At 36.3% G+C, this 22,344-nt stretch overlaps 1 protein-coding gene across 1 annotated transcript in view; it reads right to left on the reverse strand.

Moving 5' to 3' along the window:
• The window catches only part of RASAL2 (RAS protein activator like 2), a 205,499-nt gene that overhangs the window by 13,303 nt on the left and 169,852 nt on the right, over positions 1-22,344 (reverse strand). Inside the window, exons 8-13 of the mRNA XM_023510786.1 lie at positions 20,324-20,468; positions 13,137-13,281; positions 11,968-12,204; positions 10,023-10,224; positions 7,775-7,974; positions 6,147-7,008 (exon numbers count right to left, since the gene is read on the reverse strand). Coding sequence (XP_023366554.1) covers positions 6,147-7,008; positions 7,775-7,974; positions 10,023-10,224; positions 11,968-12,204; positions 13,137-13,281; positions 20,324-20,468 — 1,791 coding nt within the window. The remainder of the gene's footprint in view (positions 1-6,146; positions 7,009-7,774; positions 7,975-10,022; positions 10,225-11,967; positions 12,205-13,136; positions 13,282-20,323; positions 20,469-22,344) is intronic.

Here is a 22,344-nt window from a genome sequence, read left to right on the forward strand (position 1 = left end):
TCTTTTTAGTCCTCAATTTCTTTTTTTTTTATTAAATGATAACTGTGTACATTAATGTAATCATGGAGTACAGTGAGGTGTTTTCATATTTAATTAAATATTTTCATCAAACTGGTTAACATAGTCTTTATGTCATTTTCTTAGTTATTGTGTTAAGATGTTTATATTCTACTTTTAGAAAGAATCACTTGTACCCTTGTAAGACAAAGCATAGAGGTACCTTAACTCTTTTAAAACATTAGTTAGCTAAGCTCTTGTGCTAAGCAGTATCAGTAAAATTTTAAGTTTGTTGCTGTATATTTTTATAAATATTTTCTAATTATTAAAATCACTATATGATTAAGTAAAATTAAATTACAAGTTTAAATTAAATAAATTATAAGCCTTGTATACACATAAATAATTTTGAATATTACACTTTGGTAACACTGTTACCAATAGCATACAGTATCATTTATAAAAGGAAAATAATTACTATCCAACATCAAAAGTTATAAGAAACACATGAGACAGCATGTAAAAGCACTTTGTAAATTGGAAGGTACTTTACATACACAGGCACACACACATAACAGTTCTCCCCTTCATAGATTTTAAGAGTAGAGCACAATAGATTGTTTTGGTATTGGCAAAAACAAAACAGTAACAAGGGGTTTGGGTTTTTGTTTGGTGTATGTGTACCTGAAAGGCAAAAGAGTATAGCATTGAGTTTTAAAAAATTAATAGAAAGTCAATATTTAAAGGACATAAATGCTTTTTTAGTTTTATAATCTTTTCCCTTTAGCAAAAAGGGGTATAGGAAAGCTGTACTGAGAAACCAGGTTTTTCTATTCAATAGCAATTTGAGATAAAGAGGCTACTAAAACTAACAAGTACTTGACTGTTTGGAATTTATTACTTCAAGGCAGCTAATTCAATAGCTTTCTGGTTGACACAGTTACAAGATGTTGCCTGAATGTACTTTCTTTCCCTGTGATTTCCTATGGGTAACTATCTACCGGGTACCTATAAATGCACTGCAAACTTATGGTATCTTAAGAAAACCTGAATTGAGACTTCTGTTCTTAAGAGCATATTAAAAACAAAACTACCACCACAAAAGCACCTTTGAGTAATCTGGAATTTAACTGTTAGGTAAGAAGCTGTAAAAACAGGGATGGTTCATTCCACTGGCAATGGTATAGCTATAGAACATAACAGCCAACGAATTATAAGAAATTGCACAAAGAAAACAGGGCATGCCAGGTCTATTCATATTTTATTGGTTAAATCTTACTTTCAGCCACTTCCTAATATATACTAGTCCTTTGCCTGGCATACAGTAGGTGGTCAAAAATAACAAAATAAATAAAATTGACAAAGTGAATTTAATCAATCCTAACTATCCCTTCTATTCATAATTAAAATCTTTACAGAATTATAAAGAGACTAGAATGTTGAATAAATAAAAAATAGATATTGCACTAGATTAGGAGGAAATAGAGGTGATTTTTGTTTCAAAATTATTTTTGTTGAAATATGTTCTTTGTATGAAAAAACTATATACTACTTTTTATATTTTTCCTTTTGGTCTTATGTGTTTTGACTTTATTTTCCAATTAGATTGTCAATCTGATGGCATCATATCATATGAATGCAGTGATTTCTTTTGAACGATAGTGAGTAGTTCAGTACATAACAAATGCTCAATAAAATTTTATTCATATATTATTTTGGAGTCTTTTGGTTAAGTTGTTCAGATTCCAACTTACATAGCAACAACCTTAGGAAGAGAATTTATATCCACTGACTTTCAAAAGGATCATCAAGGAAAATGAAAAAGACAGAAGAAAAAAGAGCAGGAATTCCCATTAGAAGTATCATCCTTTTGAGTTATCAATATTTGAGGGGGTGTGTATGGAGGTGAGCTTGCTATTTTGCCCAAGCTGGTCTTAAACTCCTGGGCTCAAATGATCCTCTGGCCTCAGCCTCCTTGGGTAGCTGAGATGCGCCTAGTGAAAATATCTTCCTTTTGACATAAAGCTATATAGGTTTTCCCTGGAAAAAATAATATTGCTTTGGGACAAAAAAGTCTGATACAGCAGTTTCACTGATACTACAATTAGTCATAGCGTGACTTTGCTAAGAACAGGCCAGCTCCCTGTTCCTTGCTATTATTTACTGGATATAAACAAGACTCATTGGGTTTAGCTTCATTAGAGTCTGATATAGTCAGGTTCCCATAAATGAATAACACTTCTGCTGTTAACAGTAAGAAAAGCCTGATTAAATCAATAACTAAACTTTTAGAGTCCCTGAAGAGGTTGGTCAGGAGAAGACTCAACAAATCCAAATGTGAAAACTGCAAGGTCATACCAATAGGCTTGTCAAATGCTTATTTTAAAAGGTCTCTTCAATTCAAATTTCTAAGGTTAGGGAACATGCTGAATCTGAACAACTCATAAGTAAATAAAGTCTACTATTTATATAATAAAAAGCAAATAATACATAAAAAACAAAATAGGAAGACAAGTGAGAAAAAAATTCAAATACAAGCTGAAAAGAGTCAAAATATTAAAAGAATAGTTTCCTGAAAAAGAATTATTCTATAAATTATTTCACTAGGATTTTATTTTCTTCCTACTCACTAGATGGAGAAGACTGCACTCAGTTAGTTACATGTTCAACAACGGCTGCTCCTTTGTGCTAAGACACAAATGGAATTTATATGGGACAAAGCCACTGATAATTACAGCTGCCTACAGAAAAATTCCCACAAAGAAATCTTCTAGTTTTGGAGAGAGAAGAATTCCCCAACACAATTTGCAATTAAAATCTGTAAAGGAATTTGCCTAAAAAATGTGCTGATTATATAGAACTTCAGAGGTTTCATGGGAGTGAGATGAGAAAAGCAAGCAAGAAATGGAAAGAATAATAATAATTATAAAACCCCCTAACAACATAAGTTCAAAAGAATGAACCATCAGCGTAGAAAAAGCCAGTGTAGAAAATCCATAAACTTGAACAATCAAAAGATAGTGATTTATACTTCAACTGATACAATGGTAACAGTACCAACAAAGGCATAAATAAACATAGATATTCAAAGGTGTGATAGGACATCTCACTATGGCTGTGCCTCACACTTCATGTGAATATAATACAGATACTTCCCAACTCATTAATGGTTGTGGCACAAAAATTAATTTCTTTTTTTTGTTGCCCTTGGCAAAGGGCCATGGTGTCATAGTTCACAGCAACTTCAAACTCTTGGGCTCAAGCTATTTTCTTGCCTCAGTCTCCTGAGGAGCTGGGACTATAGGTGCCTGCCACAAGGCCTATTTTTTCAGAGATGGGGTCTTACTCTTGCTCAGGCTGGTCTCAAACTCCTGAGCTCAAGCAATATGCCTGCCTCAGACTCCCAGAGTGCTAAGAACACAGGCATTATCCACTGTACCTGACCCACAAAATTTTTATTTTTTATTTATTTATTTTTTGAGACATGAGAGTTTCACTCTGGAGGCCTGACTAGAGTGATGTGGCATTATAGCTCACAGCAACCTCAAGTTCTTGAGCTCAAGGTGATCCTCTTAGCTCAGTTTTTCTATTTTTTTGTAGAGAAAGGGTCTTGCTACTGCTCAGGCTGGTCTTGAACTCCGGAGCTCAAGCAATCTACCCACCTTGGCCTCCCAGAGTGCTAGGATTGCAGGCGTAAGCCAATGTGCCCAGTCCTAAAAATTAATTTTTAAATTAGTTGTTTGGACACTATGCATTCTCTACCTCTCCCTCTCATCCATCCAGGCAGTGTTCTATTCATAACTCACATAACACATACTATGTACTTGTGATAGGTATTATATTTTCCTATAGGAAAAATGTTATAAATGACAACCTGTTTCAGATGAGCACACAAAAGGCTCTTAATTATATAAACAATAAACAATAAGCCTAAGTCACGGGTCTTGGGAATTGAGGACTATCTGATACAGAAGCAAAAGAAAAAGGAAGAGAATTTTTATTTTCCTCTTCCCTACAGGGCTAGACCTAAGTAAACTTATGATAAGTAGGTGGAAGGTCCTTTCCCAGTCCTGTCTACTCTGCCAATCTGATGCTCTTCTCTACTTCCCATTTCATTGTCACTGCTTTCATGCTTCCTCCTAAAGCTGAGTCGATCCTTGCTTTCACACAGTATTCTATCTCTAAAATTGCTTACCTTTCTCTTCCCATGAAACATTTTAGTTTTCTGAAAGTAAAGCAATGTGGGGTAACTTACTCACAATGACATGTGAATGGTTGACAGCTTCTGAACACATACAAATTATATATATTTTTATATATACATAAATATTTAGATACAAATTTATATATTTATATACAAACATAAATATATATGTTTTGTGTATATGTTTATACATACACACAAAAGTATTTATATAAAAGACATCTAATATATACACAAAATGTATTTTTTCCTTTTCTTTAAATAAAATGCTTATTAAATCAAATGAATTGGTACAATTTTGGGAAATGTAACAAAATAAAAATAAAAAATTTGGGAATGAAGACAAATTTTATTTCTGAGGAAAGAATGACCAACTAGGAGGTTCAGCCCAGGATGTCTGCTCCTAGAGTCAGCTTAAGCTAGCCATGCTTTTCATTTCTTCTTTTATCTACTTATATATCCAAGATTTCTATAAATGGTCCAACTTAAAGACTATCAATATGGGGTCAAGGGGCTCTGATCATAGCAGACTGGAGGCAGAACTAGCCAAATCAGTAAAATTCAAACCATGCTATTACTAAAGAGATACATTAGAATTTTACTCCAGTCTCCCGGCCCAGTTATTTTGTTACATAGAAGGATTTTCTTTTAATCCCAATCTCCTTAGTACTTATAATTACATATCAAAACTTTCTAGGACAAAGCACATGGGCATGTACACACACCTGTCCCCCCCCCCAACGTTATTTGTTTCAAAGGGCAAAATATATATCAATGTCTCAAAATGTAATATGTAAGGAAGAAATGATTAAATTCTTGGTTAACCTTTTTATTTGTCGAGTTTGGAAATCTTATATTAACACTAGTTGGACATATTTTTTAAAAAAATTAATTGTTTTTTATTAAATCATAACTTTGTACATTGATGTATTTATGGGGTTCAGGGTACTGCTTCAGTATACAATATGAAATGTTTACATTGAACTAAGTAACACATCCATCACAATTATATTCATTTCTTAATAGTTTTGAAATGTACCATTGCATCACGTGGACCTGTCTTTATAAATAGAAATTTAAGGGAGTTGCAAATGTTTAAAGTACTTGTCAACCATCTCTCTTTCTTTTTAATTTTCTCTTTTACCTTGCCTGTACAAGTATTCAACTGTTTATTTTTCTAGCCATTTCCAGGTAAAGGCACACGGGACTTGGTATTAATATTTCCAGAATGAAAGATTGGGGGATAGGGTAGAAAGCAGTCACATTACGCTCTTGGCTCAGAATACAAAACTTTATTCTGGAAGATTAAGAAAAAAAGTAAGAAAGATTAATTTCCAGATTCCCCAAATCTAGCTGATTTGGCCTATAGATTTTTTTTTTAAAAATAGAGACAGAATCTTATTTTGTCGCCCTTGGTAGAGTGCATGGTGTCACAGCTCACAGTGACCTCCAGCTCTTGGGTTTAGGCAATTCTCTTGCCTCAGCCTCCCGGGTAGCTCGGACTATAGGCATCCGCCACAACACCCGGCTATTTTTTTGTTATAGTTTGGTCGGGGCCAGGTTCGAACATGTCACCCTCGTTATATGGGGCCGGCAGAGCCACAGGCACTGCCCTGGACTATAGATTTTGTAGTTTAAGTGTCTAATAATTCATTCAACATCACAGATTTGTTCTAAGTATACAATGAGGCAGATAGTTCTGCTACTCTAAAAAGAAGGTCTCTTGCCTGTTTTTGTTAAGAGTCTCCTAAGGATAATAGGTCAAAAACTAAGTTCTTGCTGTCTCACTTAGGCAGAAGATTTTTCACTTTTTTCACGTTTAAAGGTTACACAAAATAATTTTAAGTGGAAACCTTGTTAGCAATTGGATTTTCCAATGGTTTATGTAAAGAAAACCAAGGAAATGGACCAAGTAGAAGCCAGACCCTGCAGCACTCACCCTTACCTGCTGTGTCTGTTGTCGCTGGATTGCTCTCACTTTGGGAACAGGGCTCTCTCTGGAGGAAGAAGACTGCTGCCGAGACCGGCTTCCATTCTGCACGGGTTCGGCCACAAGGGCTGCGGATGCCACTGACATGCTCCCGGTGCTACGTAAGGAAGCACTGTGTGGCAGGGATGGTGGGGCTTTGGCTCGGGCACCTAACCCAGCCTGGTCCATTTTTCGGATTTGGGCCTGCCCAGTGCTATTTTGTCGTGGCAGAGCAAGAGGTATGTGTCTGTCGGGTACAGTGTGACGCCTGGAGAAGTCCTCACTCTGAGTACTACGTTTGGTGAAATCTTCCATGCTGCTATTGCTGGGTCCACTGAGCTTGAAGTCTTCACTGTTACTTTGGCTTCTGGAACTGGCAGTGCTTAGGTTCTCCAAACTGGAATCTACAGAGGCCTTTGGCATTGCTGGAATTGGATTATTGAGGTGATAGACAGGGTTCTGGAATGATAAGGGCTGAAGGCTGCCTGGCTGGTTCAAGGCTGGATGCAGGGGCCTTCTCACTTGGGGTGCGCTCTGGGGAGTGCTCTGAGTTTCTCGTAGTTGCTTGATGCTGGCCACCTGGGTTATGGAAAGCTGGCTTCCAGTTAGGCGCATAGGCACATCGAGCATGACAGATGCGTGCTCTACTTGAGCAGCGTGAGTGTCCTGAAGGTCCATGAGGGAGATGCTCCGACCATTAGGAAGGCTACTTTCCTTTTCATCCTTTTCAGAATAAGTCATGCTCTGGGAGGAGGCTTGCTGAACCAGCAGTAATGTCTTCCCTCTGAAATAGCTGTCTGTGTTGTCCTGGCTTGGAGATTTTAGTTTATGCAAATCACTGTGGAAAAGGAGAGAACTCTCAATTTCTCTTAAGATAAGTTATTTTAAATACAGTTAAGATTCCTCAGTTGAGGCATATGAAACTTTCTGAAGCTTTATCGGCTCAGTGTGGATGCTTAAACTTCTTCAGAAACTCAGATTACATTATTACAATTTTCACAATAAAATTCAGCATGTTTAGTTTTCCCTAAAGATGGATAATTAATACCTCATCATTTTCATCAGTTTTTACTAGAATTCCAATAATTTCCTACTTAGGTTTCAAATCTCCCAAAGTATTCCAAATCATATTCAACTGGGTCTTTCTAAATCTTCAAAAAGAGAAGCACTAAGGGTAAAACTAAAGGGTCCCTGGTAAAGACACAAATATTGCCAATCCAAAAAACAAAGTTTACATCAGCATTGTAGCTACCTGTCCAGCTGACATAGCCTGCTATAAAACCATCTTAACTGAAGTTCTCCAGAGTTTTCAGAGCTATCATGTATGAAAACAATTTCATAAAGCCCTTCGTTTTCTATTAAGCAAGCTATAGCTTTTAAAATATATTTGTTGAATATATTCTAACTCTATACTATCATTCTAGAAAATAAGTTATCCCAGATCTTAAGCATTATTATGACAAATTGGGTGTGCTCTCAGATCAGATGAGTCTTTTCAACTGCTCATGACTTTAAAGTTGTAAATTCAGTAAGTTAAATATATTTCTACCAAATTTAAATATTATCTCTCTCTGAGATAGTAGTTCAAACCCTCTTTTTCATACCTGTCAGTGGGGTCTTCAAATATTTTCTGCAGCCCAGAAGAGAGGCTTCCACTGACATTTGGACTGGAGTTATGCTCAGTGAAGCGTCTCAGTTGCTGCTGTATGGGCGTAGGATTAGTCAGAGACTTGGTAATGTCAGCAAGAACACGAGGGAGAGGCCCCAATTTTGCCACGGTTGCCTGTAGAAAGGAATTTTCACCCTAATTGGATAATAAGCATTTCGACATCCACCACAGATTTTTTTGGACAACGATGCCCGTGGAGGGGTGTATGTTGGAGGGAAGGGTAGGTGTTTGCATATGGGAGTGGCAGGTTCATAATGCATTGTTATGGAGCAGCGGAACCATGGCGTCGAGATGAATGGAGGAGGCGAAACAAGGTGCAGCAGACATCGAGGAAAGAAAGGAAATAGAAATTAGGATTATGCAAATAAAAATCAAAAGACATGCTTAAAACAACCAAACTATTGCCATTCCAACTAAATTAGGCATGCAAAGCAAACTAAATCTTTGGGAGGCTAGTAAATCAAGGTGGGGGAGGGTAGGGGAAGAACCAAACACCTTTTAACCAAAAAGAACTTCAAGACCACAGGATCAGCTAGTGTGACAAACTTCCAAAGAAAATGGATCATGTGAGAAAAGAAATACATGCCAACATACAAAAAGGTGCTGCATTCAGGCATTCAGAGCATGGCAGGGCACACAGTTGATACTGACATCCACTATCCCAGTCAATCTTGGGAACCTTGACCCATTGCCAACTGAGTTTCCATCAATAAGATCATTTTTTAAACAGCAAAGTTAGGCAAACTCTGTAAGTCTGAATGTACTCCTGGTTCCCAGGACCAAATACAAATTAAAAAGGAGAAAGTGTGTTTACACAGCAAAGCCTATTAAAAAGACTTTACTGCTGAATAAACCAGGCCTATTTCACAAGATCACTGTCTCTGCATCTCACTGATGCAGTTACTCAACAAAGAACAACTCTTCAGTACTTGTATAATCCATCTCAATCATTTTTTCCTTTAGGGAATTCTTAGCCTCAGGAGTCTTATCTGTTCCCTCAAATGTTACATAGTTTTACATGGCTACCTTTGGGTCTTTGTCTTTGCAACAATCAATAGACTCTTGTACTCTACTCGGATGGGTACAAAGGCCAGCTGAAGAATGCTATTACTTGCTCAACAATATTGAGGTCATGATTCATGTTACAGAAATTTATCCTCAGCATAGCTGAAAACTGAAATACAGCTAGCATTTTGAAAAGTGAAGAAGAGGTCCTTGAGAGTAAGGTATGATTTATAAGTATTTTAAACACCAGTGAACACACTACCATTCGTGATTCCTTGGGAAAATGGTCTTTGTTAATAGGTTTTATCCCCCTCTAAGGTATAGCATTTTCAGGAGTAGGAAAATGGAGGATAACAAATAAATCCTTATCATAGAAAGTTTGTCTTTTAAAGTTACTCTAACATATGACCACACATATTTATACTGTACCTGTGGCAAACAAAAACATCAATAAATAATTATTCTGATAAACCTAGCCAGAGTTCATTATATTACTTTCTACTACAAAATCTATTCTTTTCCATAAAATTCCAGAAGGATAAAAATGATTGGCATGGTATACATTTACATAGTAATCTGGTATATGATAAAATTCTTATTTTAGAGCCAGAAAACAAATGATTAAAAATGATAATTGTTTCCTGTATTCTTAATTCACATCTGTAGAGAAAGAAGACTGGATTTTCAAATCCCACATGACTCTTAGCACTAATAATTATATGAAAATCTCTTACACGGTAAAGAAATTTTTTTCATGTGTAAAGTTATTTAAACATTATACACTCAGTATTTTCCTAAGTCTGTACATTTGTTACAAATTACTATATGAGGTTTCATCTTATCCTATCACATACGAATGGGGCTGCAAAAACCAATATATTGTAGTTTCTAGATGAGTTTTCAGATATGTATTACATGTATATATATCAATTTATAGAAATACATCCCATTGATTCAGATAACTACTTAAAATATATATTAACAAATTCATTGTTTTCTAAAATTTCATGGTTGTAGATCACATACTCAGAAATGATAACCAATTACTACCAGACTTTTAGGGCAAAAGGTCACTTTCATTTTCCTTCTCAAAGGAGGAGTGAATGCTGTTTGTTCTGTACAAACTCTCCAGAATCCAGGTACATTAAAGTTCTCTATCTTGCACCAGCCTACTTTACCTTATCAAGTTGGGAAACTACTTCCCACAGTAAGGAATGCAAAACTGAAAGCTCTCGGCCCAGATCAATGTAGCCATCAAAGCCTGGGGTGTTTGAGATGGTGTCTGGATTAGAGATCTCCAAAAGAAAGCGCTTCATTCCACCCCATTCATGTTCTAAAAAATCATTCATGAATGCCATGTATTCCTCTTTGTTACCAAACCTGAAGTAAAGGGTGACAAAAATGAGAAAGAACATATTCAAGAAGAGAGAGATGATCATTTTGAGTTGACTTTACACAGAGCTTTAACTTTTATTTAAATCTCTTCATAATTAGCTCTTACTTACCTAACAAATGCTTGTCAGTGCAAAACCTCAACATTGCTAGCTTCTTCAAAGTCTCCCAAATATATTATACTCTTTTTCTTCTCCAAGCCTTTGCTCATGCTATTTATCCACTAAAAAAGATCTGATCTTTGCCTGTCTAGATTCTAGTTATCTTCAGGGCTTAGTTTAAGTCTATAAAATCTGTTCCAAAATAAACTAGAAATAATTTTCACCAGAATTAGATCAAATAGGGTAAATATGTCTATTTCTGCACTGGCTTATATATAAGGTACACAAAATTGAAATAGTAAACTTCTAAAAAGTCATTCTTTATACTAGAAAAGAACCTGTTTCATTAAAGTTCTAATTTTTTCTTTAATACACTGTTAATGAAAACTTGTATTTAAAGTCTCAATACTGAGGTTTAAATCTGCAATTTGCAATCAATTTTGCAAATGTGAATTCCTTCCCAGTCATTTCTTAAAATTACTTTCTATAAGTTATAAAAATAATACGAACTTAAGAATACTTTGAAAATAAGGAAAAGCAGAAGGAAAAAAATGTAGATGTCATACTCAACTACCAAAACATATCTGCTGTTAACATGGGCCTGCATTTCCTCCCCACTGCTATCTCTTAACTTTCTTTTGACAAATTTTAAACCTACAGAAAAGTTGACAGACTATACAAGGTGGCCATAAAGCACACTATTTTAAATTGCTCCTGAACTTTATGGCCACCCTGTATAATGAACACCTAAATGCCTTTTATCTACATGAACCTATTGCTAACATTTACCAACTTTGCTTTTACTTTCTCTATTTCCATATATATACTTTTCTTTGGGAATCATTTGAACTTCTAAATACCCATTTCTTCAGAACAAGGAATATGCCTTACATAACCAATGCCATTATCCCACTAAAACATTTAAAAATATTTTTCATGAATCATCTTATATACAGTCCATATTTAAGTTGCACCCACTGTCCCCAAAATTACTTTTATAGATTTTTTTTTGCCAATTTAAAATCCAAATAAGTTTCAAGTACTGCATTTAGTCTCGTTTAATCTGGAACAGTCCCCTTCCACCTTTTGCATTTGTCATAACATTATCTTTTTCAAAGTGGCCAGGACAGTTGTCTTATACAATATAACCATAGAATTTGTCTGACTGTTCTTCACCACATTTTTATACTTACAGATTTCTTTTTTTTTTTAATATTCAGCCCACGCATTTTTAAAGATTTCTGTGTTTTTATATTGCTAGGATAATAGCATATACACCAATTTGCAGCCCATCCTTTTTTCCTAAGGTATTTTTATTAGTATTTTCCATTTAATATAATTTTATCTTCATCATGTTCCATACAATTGGATATTCTTTGTAAACAATGTTTGTAATGTTTGCAAATATTCAACTGAATGCATGTACCATATGTTACTTAACCATTCCTCTACAAAGCAAAAACATGTATTTAAGTTGTTTATAATTTTTTGCTATTTTTATTAACACACCATTTTGAAAATCTGGTAACATGACTGACGAGGCAGTCCATCCCCACCCAAATTGCATACTTCAAGTATTTTGTTAAACAATGTGTTTTTAAAGTGATTATGACAGGACAGCATCACCTACTTAGCAAAGTTGGCCAGGTTCTGGATGACCTTGGCAATGAGAGTTAGAGTCCGAGATGTGCGGTCATCAGGATACTCCTGCATAAGGTTGAAAAGACTGGGAGACATAATGGCTGGGCACAGAAAACGGAGAAACAATGAGGCACTAATGAGCCTCTCACTGATGTCTTGCTTGCCACGATTCAGGCATTGCTGCTTCCACGATGCAAACACTTCTTTCAACTCACGAGGAAAAACACTAAGGAAGTAAAAATATACCAAAACTTTTAAATGTAAAAGTACTACAACCTGGGTTCAGTGCCTGTACCTCAGTGGCTAGGGCTCCAGGCACATACACTGGAGCTGGGGGTTCGAATCCAGCCTGGGCCTGCCAAACAATGTCAACAATTACAATGATAAAACAGCCAGGTGTTGTGGTGGGTGCCTGTAGGCCCAGCTACTTAGGAGGCTGAGACAAGAGAATCACTTAAGCCCAAGAGTTGGAGGTTGCTGTGAGCTGTGACTCCATAGTACTCTACCCAGGGCAATAGCTTGAAACTCTGTCTCACAAAAAAAAAAAAAAAAATAGTAATAATCCAAAGAACAAATGACCCCATCCGATCTACTGTATCTCTGCTCCAAAGCCAGGCTATGAGGAAGACCTAATAGAGATTTGGGGAAGAGGCTCTATCTGATTCATGGCTGAGAGCTGGTGGAAAATTTGCAGAAGGCAAGGCTGTAAACTCAAAGTTACAAAACTCTGGATTGGTTTAAATTTAGTTTTACAAAGTGAGAAAATGGCATGAGGTCCCTGATTAAATCATCTGGCTTAACATAGTTTACCACAATCTGGTGAACATAAAGGCCATTCCCAAATCTCACCAACTGTTGGGGTTAGAGAGATTATCAAAATTCATGAACACATCTGTTCAACAATAGTAAATATTTTATAAAGTAAGAAAAATACTTTTAGTATTAGTTTGGTATTAGAGGCTATAGTACTAATACTCCAGGGAATGATTATATTTACATATGGCTTATGAAGATTTCAATTTTAGATAGGACTGTATTAGAGAAATGTTCAATTTTTCCTCTAAGCTCCTTCTTTGGTTGTGAAATAGCAGTTAACATTGTGCTGACTTTTATACGAAAAAATTTAAGTTCTATAAATAAGGGCTGAGGTAAGCTCACCAGTAAGAGTTGATGATCTTGCAGAAAGCCAGCTCACAGCACATTTTCAGGTTGCTTTGATGGTCTATCAGTTCACTAGATGAACATTTGCTGGGATCCACTTCACAGTTCTCATCTGACTCATACAAAGCTTTGATGAACTCCCCTGTATGAAGATACGAGGAGACAGATAGTATAATTATAAATAGTATCTTTCTGAATAGAATAAAAGGATTTAGGATTTCTGTCCCAAAATGTATAATGGGAAGTTCTTTTCTTGAATCTGACATGGAGGGAACCCAAGAGTCATCACATCCCATATGTCATGCTTATTTTCCTTATCCTGGAAGTAGTATAACAGTAATCACTCACATCACCATTGCAGTATTTATAAAAATAGTGATGATACTACCTTAGACAATGTAGTGTCTTTTAACTGAAGCCAAAAATATATTTTATTAGCATAAATTTATCATTTGTTATAAGGCTTGCTTTAATGGAGTGACTGTTCTTGTTATGCTAGAAGAACAAATAACTTCAGCTTGAATAGACCACTCAAGGTTTTAAGAGCTAATGTTGGTGCTAAAAACAAATCTAAGTAAGGGTCTCTAGGCTTACCTCTTATAGTGGGGAAAGTTATTTAGTGTAGCACAAAACTGTAGTAGAAGACCTCCTTGTTTAATCTGTATCTGTTTTTCCATATTAATTTTAGCCTAGAAGTGGTATTTATATAGCCTATCCTCTATGAAGATATTCCTACTATTCCCAGAAAGAACAAATAGCAACCTTATCTATTTATCCTCCACTATACATTATACCTTATATTTTTTACTGCTCTGTGTTTCACACTGTTTTGTGCTTATTTGTCTATCTCATTTCTTTCTTTTTTTCTTTTTTGAGACGGAGTCTCACTATGTTGCCTTCAGTAGAGTGCCGTGGCATCACAGCTTACAGCAACCTCCAACTCTTGGGCTTAGGCGATTCTCTTGCCTCAGCCTCCCAAGTAGCTGGGACTACAAGTGTTCACCACAATGCCTGGCTATTTATTGGTTGTAGTTGTCATTGTTGTTTGGCAGGCCCTGGCGGGGTTCAAACTTGCCAGCTCTGGTACATGTGTGTGGCGCCCTAGCCACTGAGCTATAGGCGCTGAGCCCGTCTGTCTTATTTCTAAGATGAATGCCCTTGGAGGTTTGGAAGTAGGCTTTATTAAGGTTCAAATTCTGAGTGTCTTGAACAGTTCCTCAAACACTGCAGCTGTTCAATAAATTTTTATGAAGAGATGGCAGTGTGTCTTCTTGGTTTTCTATAAGTCTTTATGAAAGAAGAGTGGATCTTTCAAAGATCCTTCCAAATACTCTTTTATTACCCAAGCTTCAGGCTAGTTATAACAGAGTTCATGTAAGTAAACAAAAATTCCTGCAAAATTAATAGCAGCAATATGAAGAGCATTTTCTATTAAAATGGTTAGCAATCAGATACATGAAAGCTTTTAAAAATAGCTATGACAAGGGATGAGAAGTGATAATTTTGGAAAAAAAATGTTTAGAGAATAGGAAGCAAAGCAGAACACAGAAAGTGATGCACAAAAAAATTCAAGGCTTTGGAGTCAGAGAGATCTAGGCTAAAATTCTGGATCCACCACTTACCTGATGAGGGGACCTTGAAAAGTCACTTAAGTAGTCTAAGCTTTAGCTGTCTTATTTATAAAATAATGTTAATAATACTACCTTGTAGAGTTGTGAGGATCAGAATATGCATGAAAAGTCTAATAGGGGCCTGGCACTTAGTAGGGGATCCATACAAAAAGTACTGTTATGTATAAACAACTTTTGTACATAACAACTTTTAAATTTAAATAACTTTTATATGTGCAACTTTTAAAAAACTTCTCTTCAAGTGAAATGACCAAAACTAGTAAAGGACTTTTTTTTTTTTCTTTTTGAGACGGAGCCTCAAGCTATCCCCCTGGGTAGAGTGCCATGGCATCACACTCACAGCAACCTCCAACTCCTGGGCTCAAGTGAGTCTCCTGCCTCAGCCTCCCAAGTAGCTGGGACTACAGGCGCCCACCACAACGCCTGGCCATTTTTTGGTTGCAGCCATCATTGTTGTTTGGCGGGTCCGGGCTGGGGATTCGAACTCGCCACCTTAGGTATATGTGGCTGGCGCCTTGGCCGATTGAGCCACAGGCGCCGAGCCATAAAGGACTTTTTAAAATGTTAACAGTTCTTGTAAGATAGATATTCAATGTGTTCTCCATATCTCCTATGCCATGTACCTCCACAATTTTTCTCATTTAAAGAGACCCTAAATTTAAAACTAACTAATCAATGTCAAATATCTCATGCAAAAATTGGCCAAACTCTAAATTTGTACCCTAAATATCTTTTAGGTTCTTTTCGTTTAGTCTATGGAAACAACACTACATTAATAAAAAAAAAATGGATATTAATATTTTCTTGTATTCTTTAAGAAAACAGCCACATCTAGTACACATCAACATTAAAGAAAAACTCAATTCAATTCAACTTGGGAGGAGGGGAAATAATGGAGGAGGACTGGTGTGCTCCCACCTAATGGGCACAATGTAAGGGTGTATGGCACATCTCTTGGGTGCAGGACACAACAAGAGGGACTCTACCTAACAAATGCAAAACAAACACTGTAACCTAGTTGTTCGTACCCTCACATTTACCTGAAATTAAAAAAAAAGAAAGAAAGAAAAAGACCATGTAATTAACTCCAGGGCCCAACAGTAGATTAACTGTCTATGGTACTAGCCTAAAAAAAATCTTTTTTACGTGATATATTTAAATCTCCAAAATAGAGAAAATTATTTTCACTTCAGAAACTATAACTTATGTCTGATCATGTGGAATATACTACATTGAAAGAAGTTTTTCCTTTTTTGAGAGAAAGAGTCTCATTTTGTTGCCCTTGGTAGAGTACCGCGGCATTATAGCTCACAGCAACCTCCAGCTCTTGGGCTTAGGTGATTGATTCTCTTGCCTCTGCCTCCTGAGTAGCTGGGACTATAGGTGCCTGCCACAACACCCAGCTATTTTTTTTGCTGTAGTTTGGCTGGGGCCAATTTGAACCCATCACCCTCAGCATATGAGGTCGGTGCCCTACTCACAGAGCTACAGGCACCGCCAAAAGCTTTTCTTTATTTGTCCTTAGAAAATGCTTACCTGATTAAAATTATTAAAACATTCAATAGACTGGTCTCTTGTCTTAAAAAAAGAAAAAGAGCCAAAGGGAGTGCTATGTTTTAAGTCTTTGCCCAGAATATGCTAGGACTTAAAAAAAATTTTTTTTTAAGGACAGGGGATCTCACTTTGTTGTCCAGACAGGTACAGTGGCTATTCACAGACATGATCCCATTACAGATCAGCATGGGAGTTTTGAGCTCTGTGATGTATTTTCTATGCAAATCATTAACTCATTACTATTTAGCATCAAAATTCCTCCCATCACATGTAGAAATTAGTCAACGAATATGGATATAATAGTACTAAAAGAAATTTGCCTCTGCCACAAATGAGGGCTTTTCAGGGACTTGTTTTCTATGCAACAGACGGCATTTCCTTTGTGCTGCAGGATACCTTTTTTGATTTCTATCAGAAAGGTAAAAGGGGGGAACAGATGGAGGATTTAAGTTCAAATGAGGTGGAGTCTGCGTAGAAAGAATAATGCTTTCATCTGGATAAATAAAGATTGGCTAAGAAACAGGTAGATAATGTACAAAATTACTTGCATATTTTAAAATTAATTCTTTCTGATAATTCTTCAGGTAGTCTGGAAATAACATGTCTTTTCTGCCCAAAGTGTATGAAACATAGCAAAACTTTCATAAGACGACAATATAATCCCTGTTGTGAAGGAGCTTACCAATTAATTGTTTCTGCTCTTGGAAGAAGCAGCTGTTTTCACTACCCTGGCCCTTGTTTGTGGATTACAAATATTATTTCAGAGATCTTTGAAAGGCTACTTGAATTTCTTCCCGTACTCACTGAATTAATTTTCATACCTCATGGAATCAATCAGCTATTTAATTATTCATGTCTTATCACAGTACTTGTATCAACTTTTCATTTTGGGAATTATTTCATTCAGAATTCCTGTTTAGCACACTGAATTTTAGAATATGAATAATTAATTTTGAAGAAGTTGCTGGTCAACAAACATTTAATCCCTATATCCACAGAACAGAGAACACTATTTGAGATGCTTCATTGTTGTCTTTTATAAGACAATACAAACTATTAAGCAAAACATGAGATATAATCTGTGACTTAATAATAAGCTCTTTATGAAAATGAGATTATGAACCTCTGTACCTTTCCTAACATCAGACTAAAGTATCTGATCTGACTTAGAGAAAAGAATGTGAAGATAAGCAGGAAGAGAAAAAATTTATTTCTACAGGGTAGGAACTAGTTGCTACCACAGTTAGTCAGCTTCATGTAAACATAATGGTCCTTATCTCTTGATCTCACTTTTTACCCTTTACAACCTGGCTTCTTTCCTCTGGATCCTAACCTGAGCTGTTATGAGCAATATTTAAGTTGCCAAATGCAACATTTTTTTCTTTATCTGTCATAATTTCTGACTCTACTGATGTTCTCATCTCTCTTGGTGTCTGGGACTAAGTATTTTCCTGTTTTTCATTCCTTTTTTGCAAGCATGCACATGCTATCTCTCTCTGTTCCCTTCTGATTCTTCTTCCTCATTCTGTACCTTAACCCAGGCATACTGAAGGTCTGCCTCTGGCTCTACTCCTTTTCTGCTCTGGTAATTTCCACATTGATTAGCTCCAAATTTCTAACAGACACTTCTAACAGATATCCTATCTAGCTTTCCTACCTAAACCCCCTGAGATTTCCTATTGGAACTTCAAACTGAATATGAGGTAGAAATATCATTACCCCTCTGTCAAGCCTACTATGTCTATGATTTCTATTTCTGTTAAGAATCTCATCATCCTCCTAGTCACTCACTAAAGCCTCCAATTCTTTGTAATATTTGCTCCCTCTTCCCATCCCACAAACTAAAAAAGTTGCAGATTCCTATCAGTTCAACTTTAATATTTCTCATATCCATCATTTCCTCTGTTCTTACCCAGGGTGATTACCCTCATTCAGAGCCTCAGAATTCTTTCTTGCCTTCTGTATTATAAAGACTTCTTAACTGATTTCTCTGCTTTCAGTGGTGTTCTTCACTAACCTGTCTTAATCAGCATGTTAAATTAATTCCATTAGTGGTGGTGGTGGGGGAGATAACCTGCTCAAAACTTTCAGCAGCATTACAAAGCTTTACAGTAGGATTAATATAAAATCTAAGCCCTCACCCAGGCATTCAAGGCTCTCAACAAATTTGTTCCAATTAATTCCTAAACTTTTTGTTGTTGTTCATGTCTCTTTCATGTCTTTTTTTCGGCTAAAAGGTTTTATTTCACACATGCCTGGTTCTCCCCTACAAGCATGCCTTTTTGTTTATATGGTTCTTTTCCTCTTATTCTTATTACTGCCCTTACCCAATGTCTGTTTTTCTATAACCTTTCTACCCTTCAAACACACAAAACCAATGTATTTCACATAGGAAATTTTACAATCCTATCACCTGGAGTCATTAAAAAAAAATCTCTGGAAAGAACCCAGAATTTCTCTCTTTTTATGGTATAGAAATATCCCTATTCTTACCTTTACCGTAAGCTTCCCTGAGGGCAAACATCTCTTTATAGTCATTCAATACACCTTTACTAACTGCTAAATGTCTACTCTTTTTTTTTGTTCTGTCTACTCTTGATAGTTACATGTGTTGACTACTAGAAATGTGGCTAGTGCAAATTCAAATGTGTGATAAATGTAAACTACTCACTGAATTTCAAACAGCATGAAAAGTAAACTACTTGATTACTAATTTTTATATTGATTAGCAATTAAATATTTAGACATATTAGGTTAATGAAATATTATTTATTATTGAATATTATTAATTAATATTAATTATTCTCTTTATCCTTTTTAGTTTATGGCTAGATAATTTAAAATCACATAAAAAATAAATAAAAATTACTCACATATAGCTTATATCATGTTTCAATAAGACATTGCTTTTTTACATTCTGCACAAATACTGGCAATATAGAGCTTAAAAAAATAGCTATTTTTTCAAGGAACCCACATCTGCTTTGTATATCAAAGTGCCTAGTGCAATGTCTTATTCTAGTGGTTAATGCTTGAATTTCATGACTCAATTGGAACTGCCAGGAGGGACCTCGTCAGTAAGAACAACTGATGGGACAAAATTAGTTATGTTAAATTTTTTTTTTTTTTTTTTTTTGCAGTTTTTGGCTGAGGCTGGGTTTGAACCCACCACCTCCAGCATATGGGGCTGGCGCCCTACTCCTTGAGCCACAGGCACCGCCCTGTTAAAAAAATTCTTGCTGGGTGCTGTGGCTCATGCCTATAATCCAATACTTGGGAGGCCAAGGTGGATAGATTGTCTGATCTCACAGGTTCAAGACCAGCCTGAGCTAGAATGAGACCCTGTCTCTAAAAATAGCTGGGCTTTGTGGTGGGCACCTGTAGTCCCATCTACTTGGGAGGCTGAGGCAAGAGGATCACTTGAGCCCAAGAGTCTGAGGTTGCTATGAGCTATGACACCATGGTACTCTACCAGGGGTGCCAAAGCAAGACTCCGTCTTAAGAAAAAAAATAAAAAGTTCTAGAGACTCTGAGGTAGAAATTTGTGGGGTAATTTCAGGAACTGGGAAGAATTTTTTCACTTTTGATTAAAATTTTGTATGCATGACAACAAATGTTAGGTTAACACACTCAAGACTCAGGTAATATATTTATATCATGATATAAATACCAAACTCTTTGGGAAAACAGGCTGCCTCAGGTCTAGTAGTGACACCCACCAATATTATTATTGTGTATCCCAGAATCATGAACTTAGGAATCTAGGAGTAAACTATTCTGATGGCTTCCTATTTCTGCAGATATTATGATAAACCAATCTATTGTTACTCTACTGGGGAGTGGTGAACAGACTTCTTATATCTGAAACTCAAACCATGACACTCTAGTCAGCTAGAACTAAATAACATGCAGAATTTAAGCTCACTCTATTTTATAAGGGCAAAAATAATTTAAAATCTAAAGGGAAAGAAAAGAAATAGAGGTTTTTCTCTTTCATACCCAGTGCATCATGAAGATACTGTTGTCCCACCAACTTGAGGTATTCCTCAATGGATTTGGTGGCAATGGTGTTCTCTCTGAAGATCAAGACATCATGTTCCCCACAACGATCCACCTCAGACATCACCAAGTCAGTCAGAAAATCCTGGTAGAATAATTTTCAATCAGGCAGAAAGTAACTGAATAAATAATATACATTAGAAGAGACTGATGAAATATCAGATATCTGTGAATGCTGCTTTAAAATTATACCTACCAGATTTGTTTGAAAGAAAAAAAAATCAGCATAAAGTCTTAGGTGTTTAAAATTAAGTTTAAAATTCCTTCAGAAATTTTCCACTGGATTCTTGATTAAGACCATCATCCTGAATGCAGCCTACAAGTCTCTGTCTCTGCCTTCCCAGTCTTGTCTTATACCTTTCCCTGCATCCTCCTCCAGCCTCAAGGGCATTCGTTTGAGGTCCTTTAATACATAAAGCCCTTTCTAATACATATTATTCTCTATCTATTCACCACAAAGTCTTTTTTTGCAAATGATATTCTTGGCTGTGCTCCACTCTCACCCTTGGTCCTCTTCCACTGTCATGGAGTTAATTACTGGGATCCTTTGGATCTCAGTTCACAGATAGGTACATATTTCCTCAGTGAACTTTCCCTGACTAACACTAACCACTAGTCAGGTCCTCTTGACACTTTCATAACACCACGTCTCATTTTACCCTTTGCAGTTCACTGTAATCACTCATTTATTTCTGTGATTACTTGATTAATACCTGTTGTCCCCAGAAAAATGTAAACCCCATAAGGGTAAAGACAGTGTCTATTTTTGTTTACTAGCACCTAATAGTTTCTGGCACATATTAGGTATTCAATGTATAAAAGTTATAAATTGGTCCCAAGTGTCAACATGGAATTTCTTAAACTCATTACTTGAACTCATTTTCTAGGCTATCTGGCAGTCTGCATGTCTGTCTATCCATCCATCTATTCTGAAGGATGGCATAAAGAAAAATAAAATCTTAAAGAAACAGCTGCTTCATTCCTTACTAGTTTTAAAGAACCCTATGTAAAATTCAGTTTGAAGTATGATATATTTCGAATGCCATATATTTACTGGATATTTCAAAGCCTCTAAACCCCCCAACAAAGAAAATATACTCTTTTACTTTTACTTTAAAATTAAATTAAGCATTTAAAAATAATTTTTTTTTTTTTTTGAGACAGTCTCACTATGTTGTCCTCGGTAGAGTGCTGTGGCATCACAGCTCGCAGGGACCTTCAACTCTTGGGCTCAAGCGATTCTCTTGCCTCAGCCTCCCAGGTAGCTGGGACTATAGTCGCCTGCCACAATGCTGGCTATTTTGTTGTTGTTGTTGTTGTCACTGTTTGGCAGGCTCAGGCCGGGTTTGAACTTGCCAGCCCCAGTGTATGTGGCCAGTACCCTAGCCGCTGAACTACAGGTGCCAAGCTAGCATTTTAAATAGTAGGACTTAGTTTGGGCCAGCTCGACAGTATAAAAGAGTTGGGGACTTAGAAATCATTATTAAAATTTGTACTAAGTGACAGAAGGAAACTTCTGAGAATGATGATAACATTCTAGATCTCGATTATGGTGGGGGTTTCAATGTGTACATAATCTGTCCAAACTCACTGAACTTTAAATGGATGTAGTTTATTGTACTTACATTGTGTATAAAGTGATTTATATCAAGAAACCTTTTTTTTTTTTGAGACAGAGTCTCACTTGTTACCCTTGATAGAGTGCCATGGCGTTATAGTTCACAGAAACCTAAACTTCTGGGCCTAGGCAATTAATTCTCTTGCCTAAGCCTCCCAAGTAGCTGGGATTACCAGTGCCTGCCACAATGCCTGGCTATTTTTAGAGATGAAGTCTCCCTCTGGATCAGGCTGGTCTCAAACCTGTGAGCTCAGGCAGTCCACCCATTTGAGCCTCCCAAGCGCTGGGATTACAGGTATGAGCCACAGTGCCCAGCTTATATCAGGAAATCTTTTTTTTTTTT

This window comes from Otolemur garnettii, unplaced genomic scaffold (genome assembly GCF_000181295.1).
Source record: "Otolemur garnettii isolate 467f Iridium unplaced genomic scaffold, OtoGar3 scaffold00016, whole genome shotgun sequence".
NCBI lineage: Eukaryota > Metazoa > Chordata > Mammalia > Primates > Galagidae > Otolemur > Otolemur garnettii.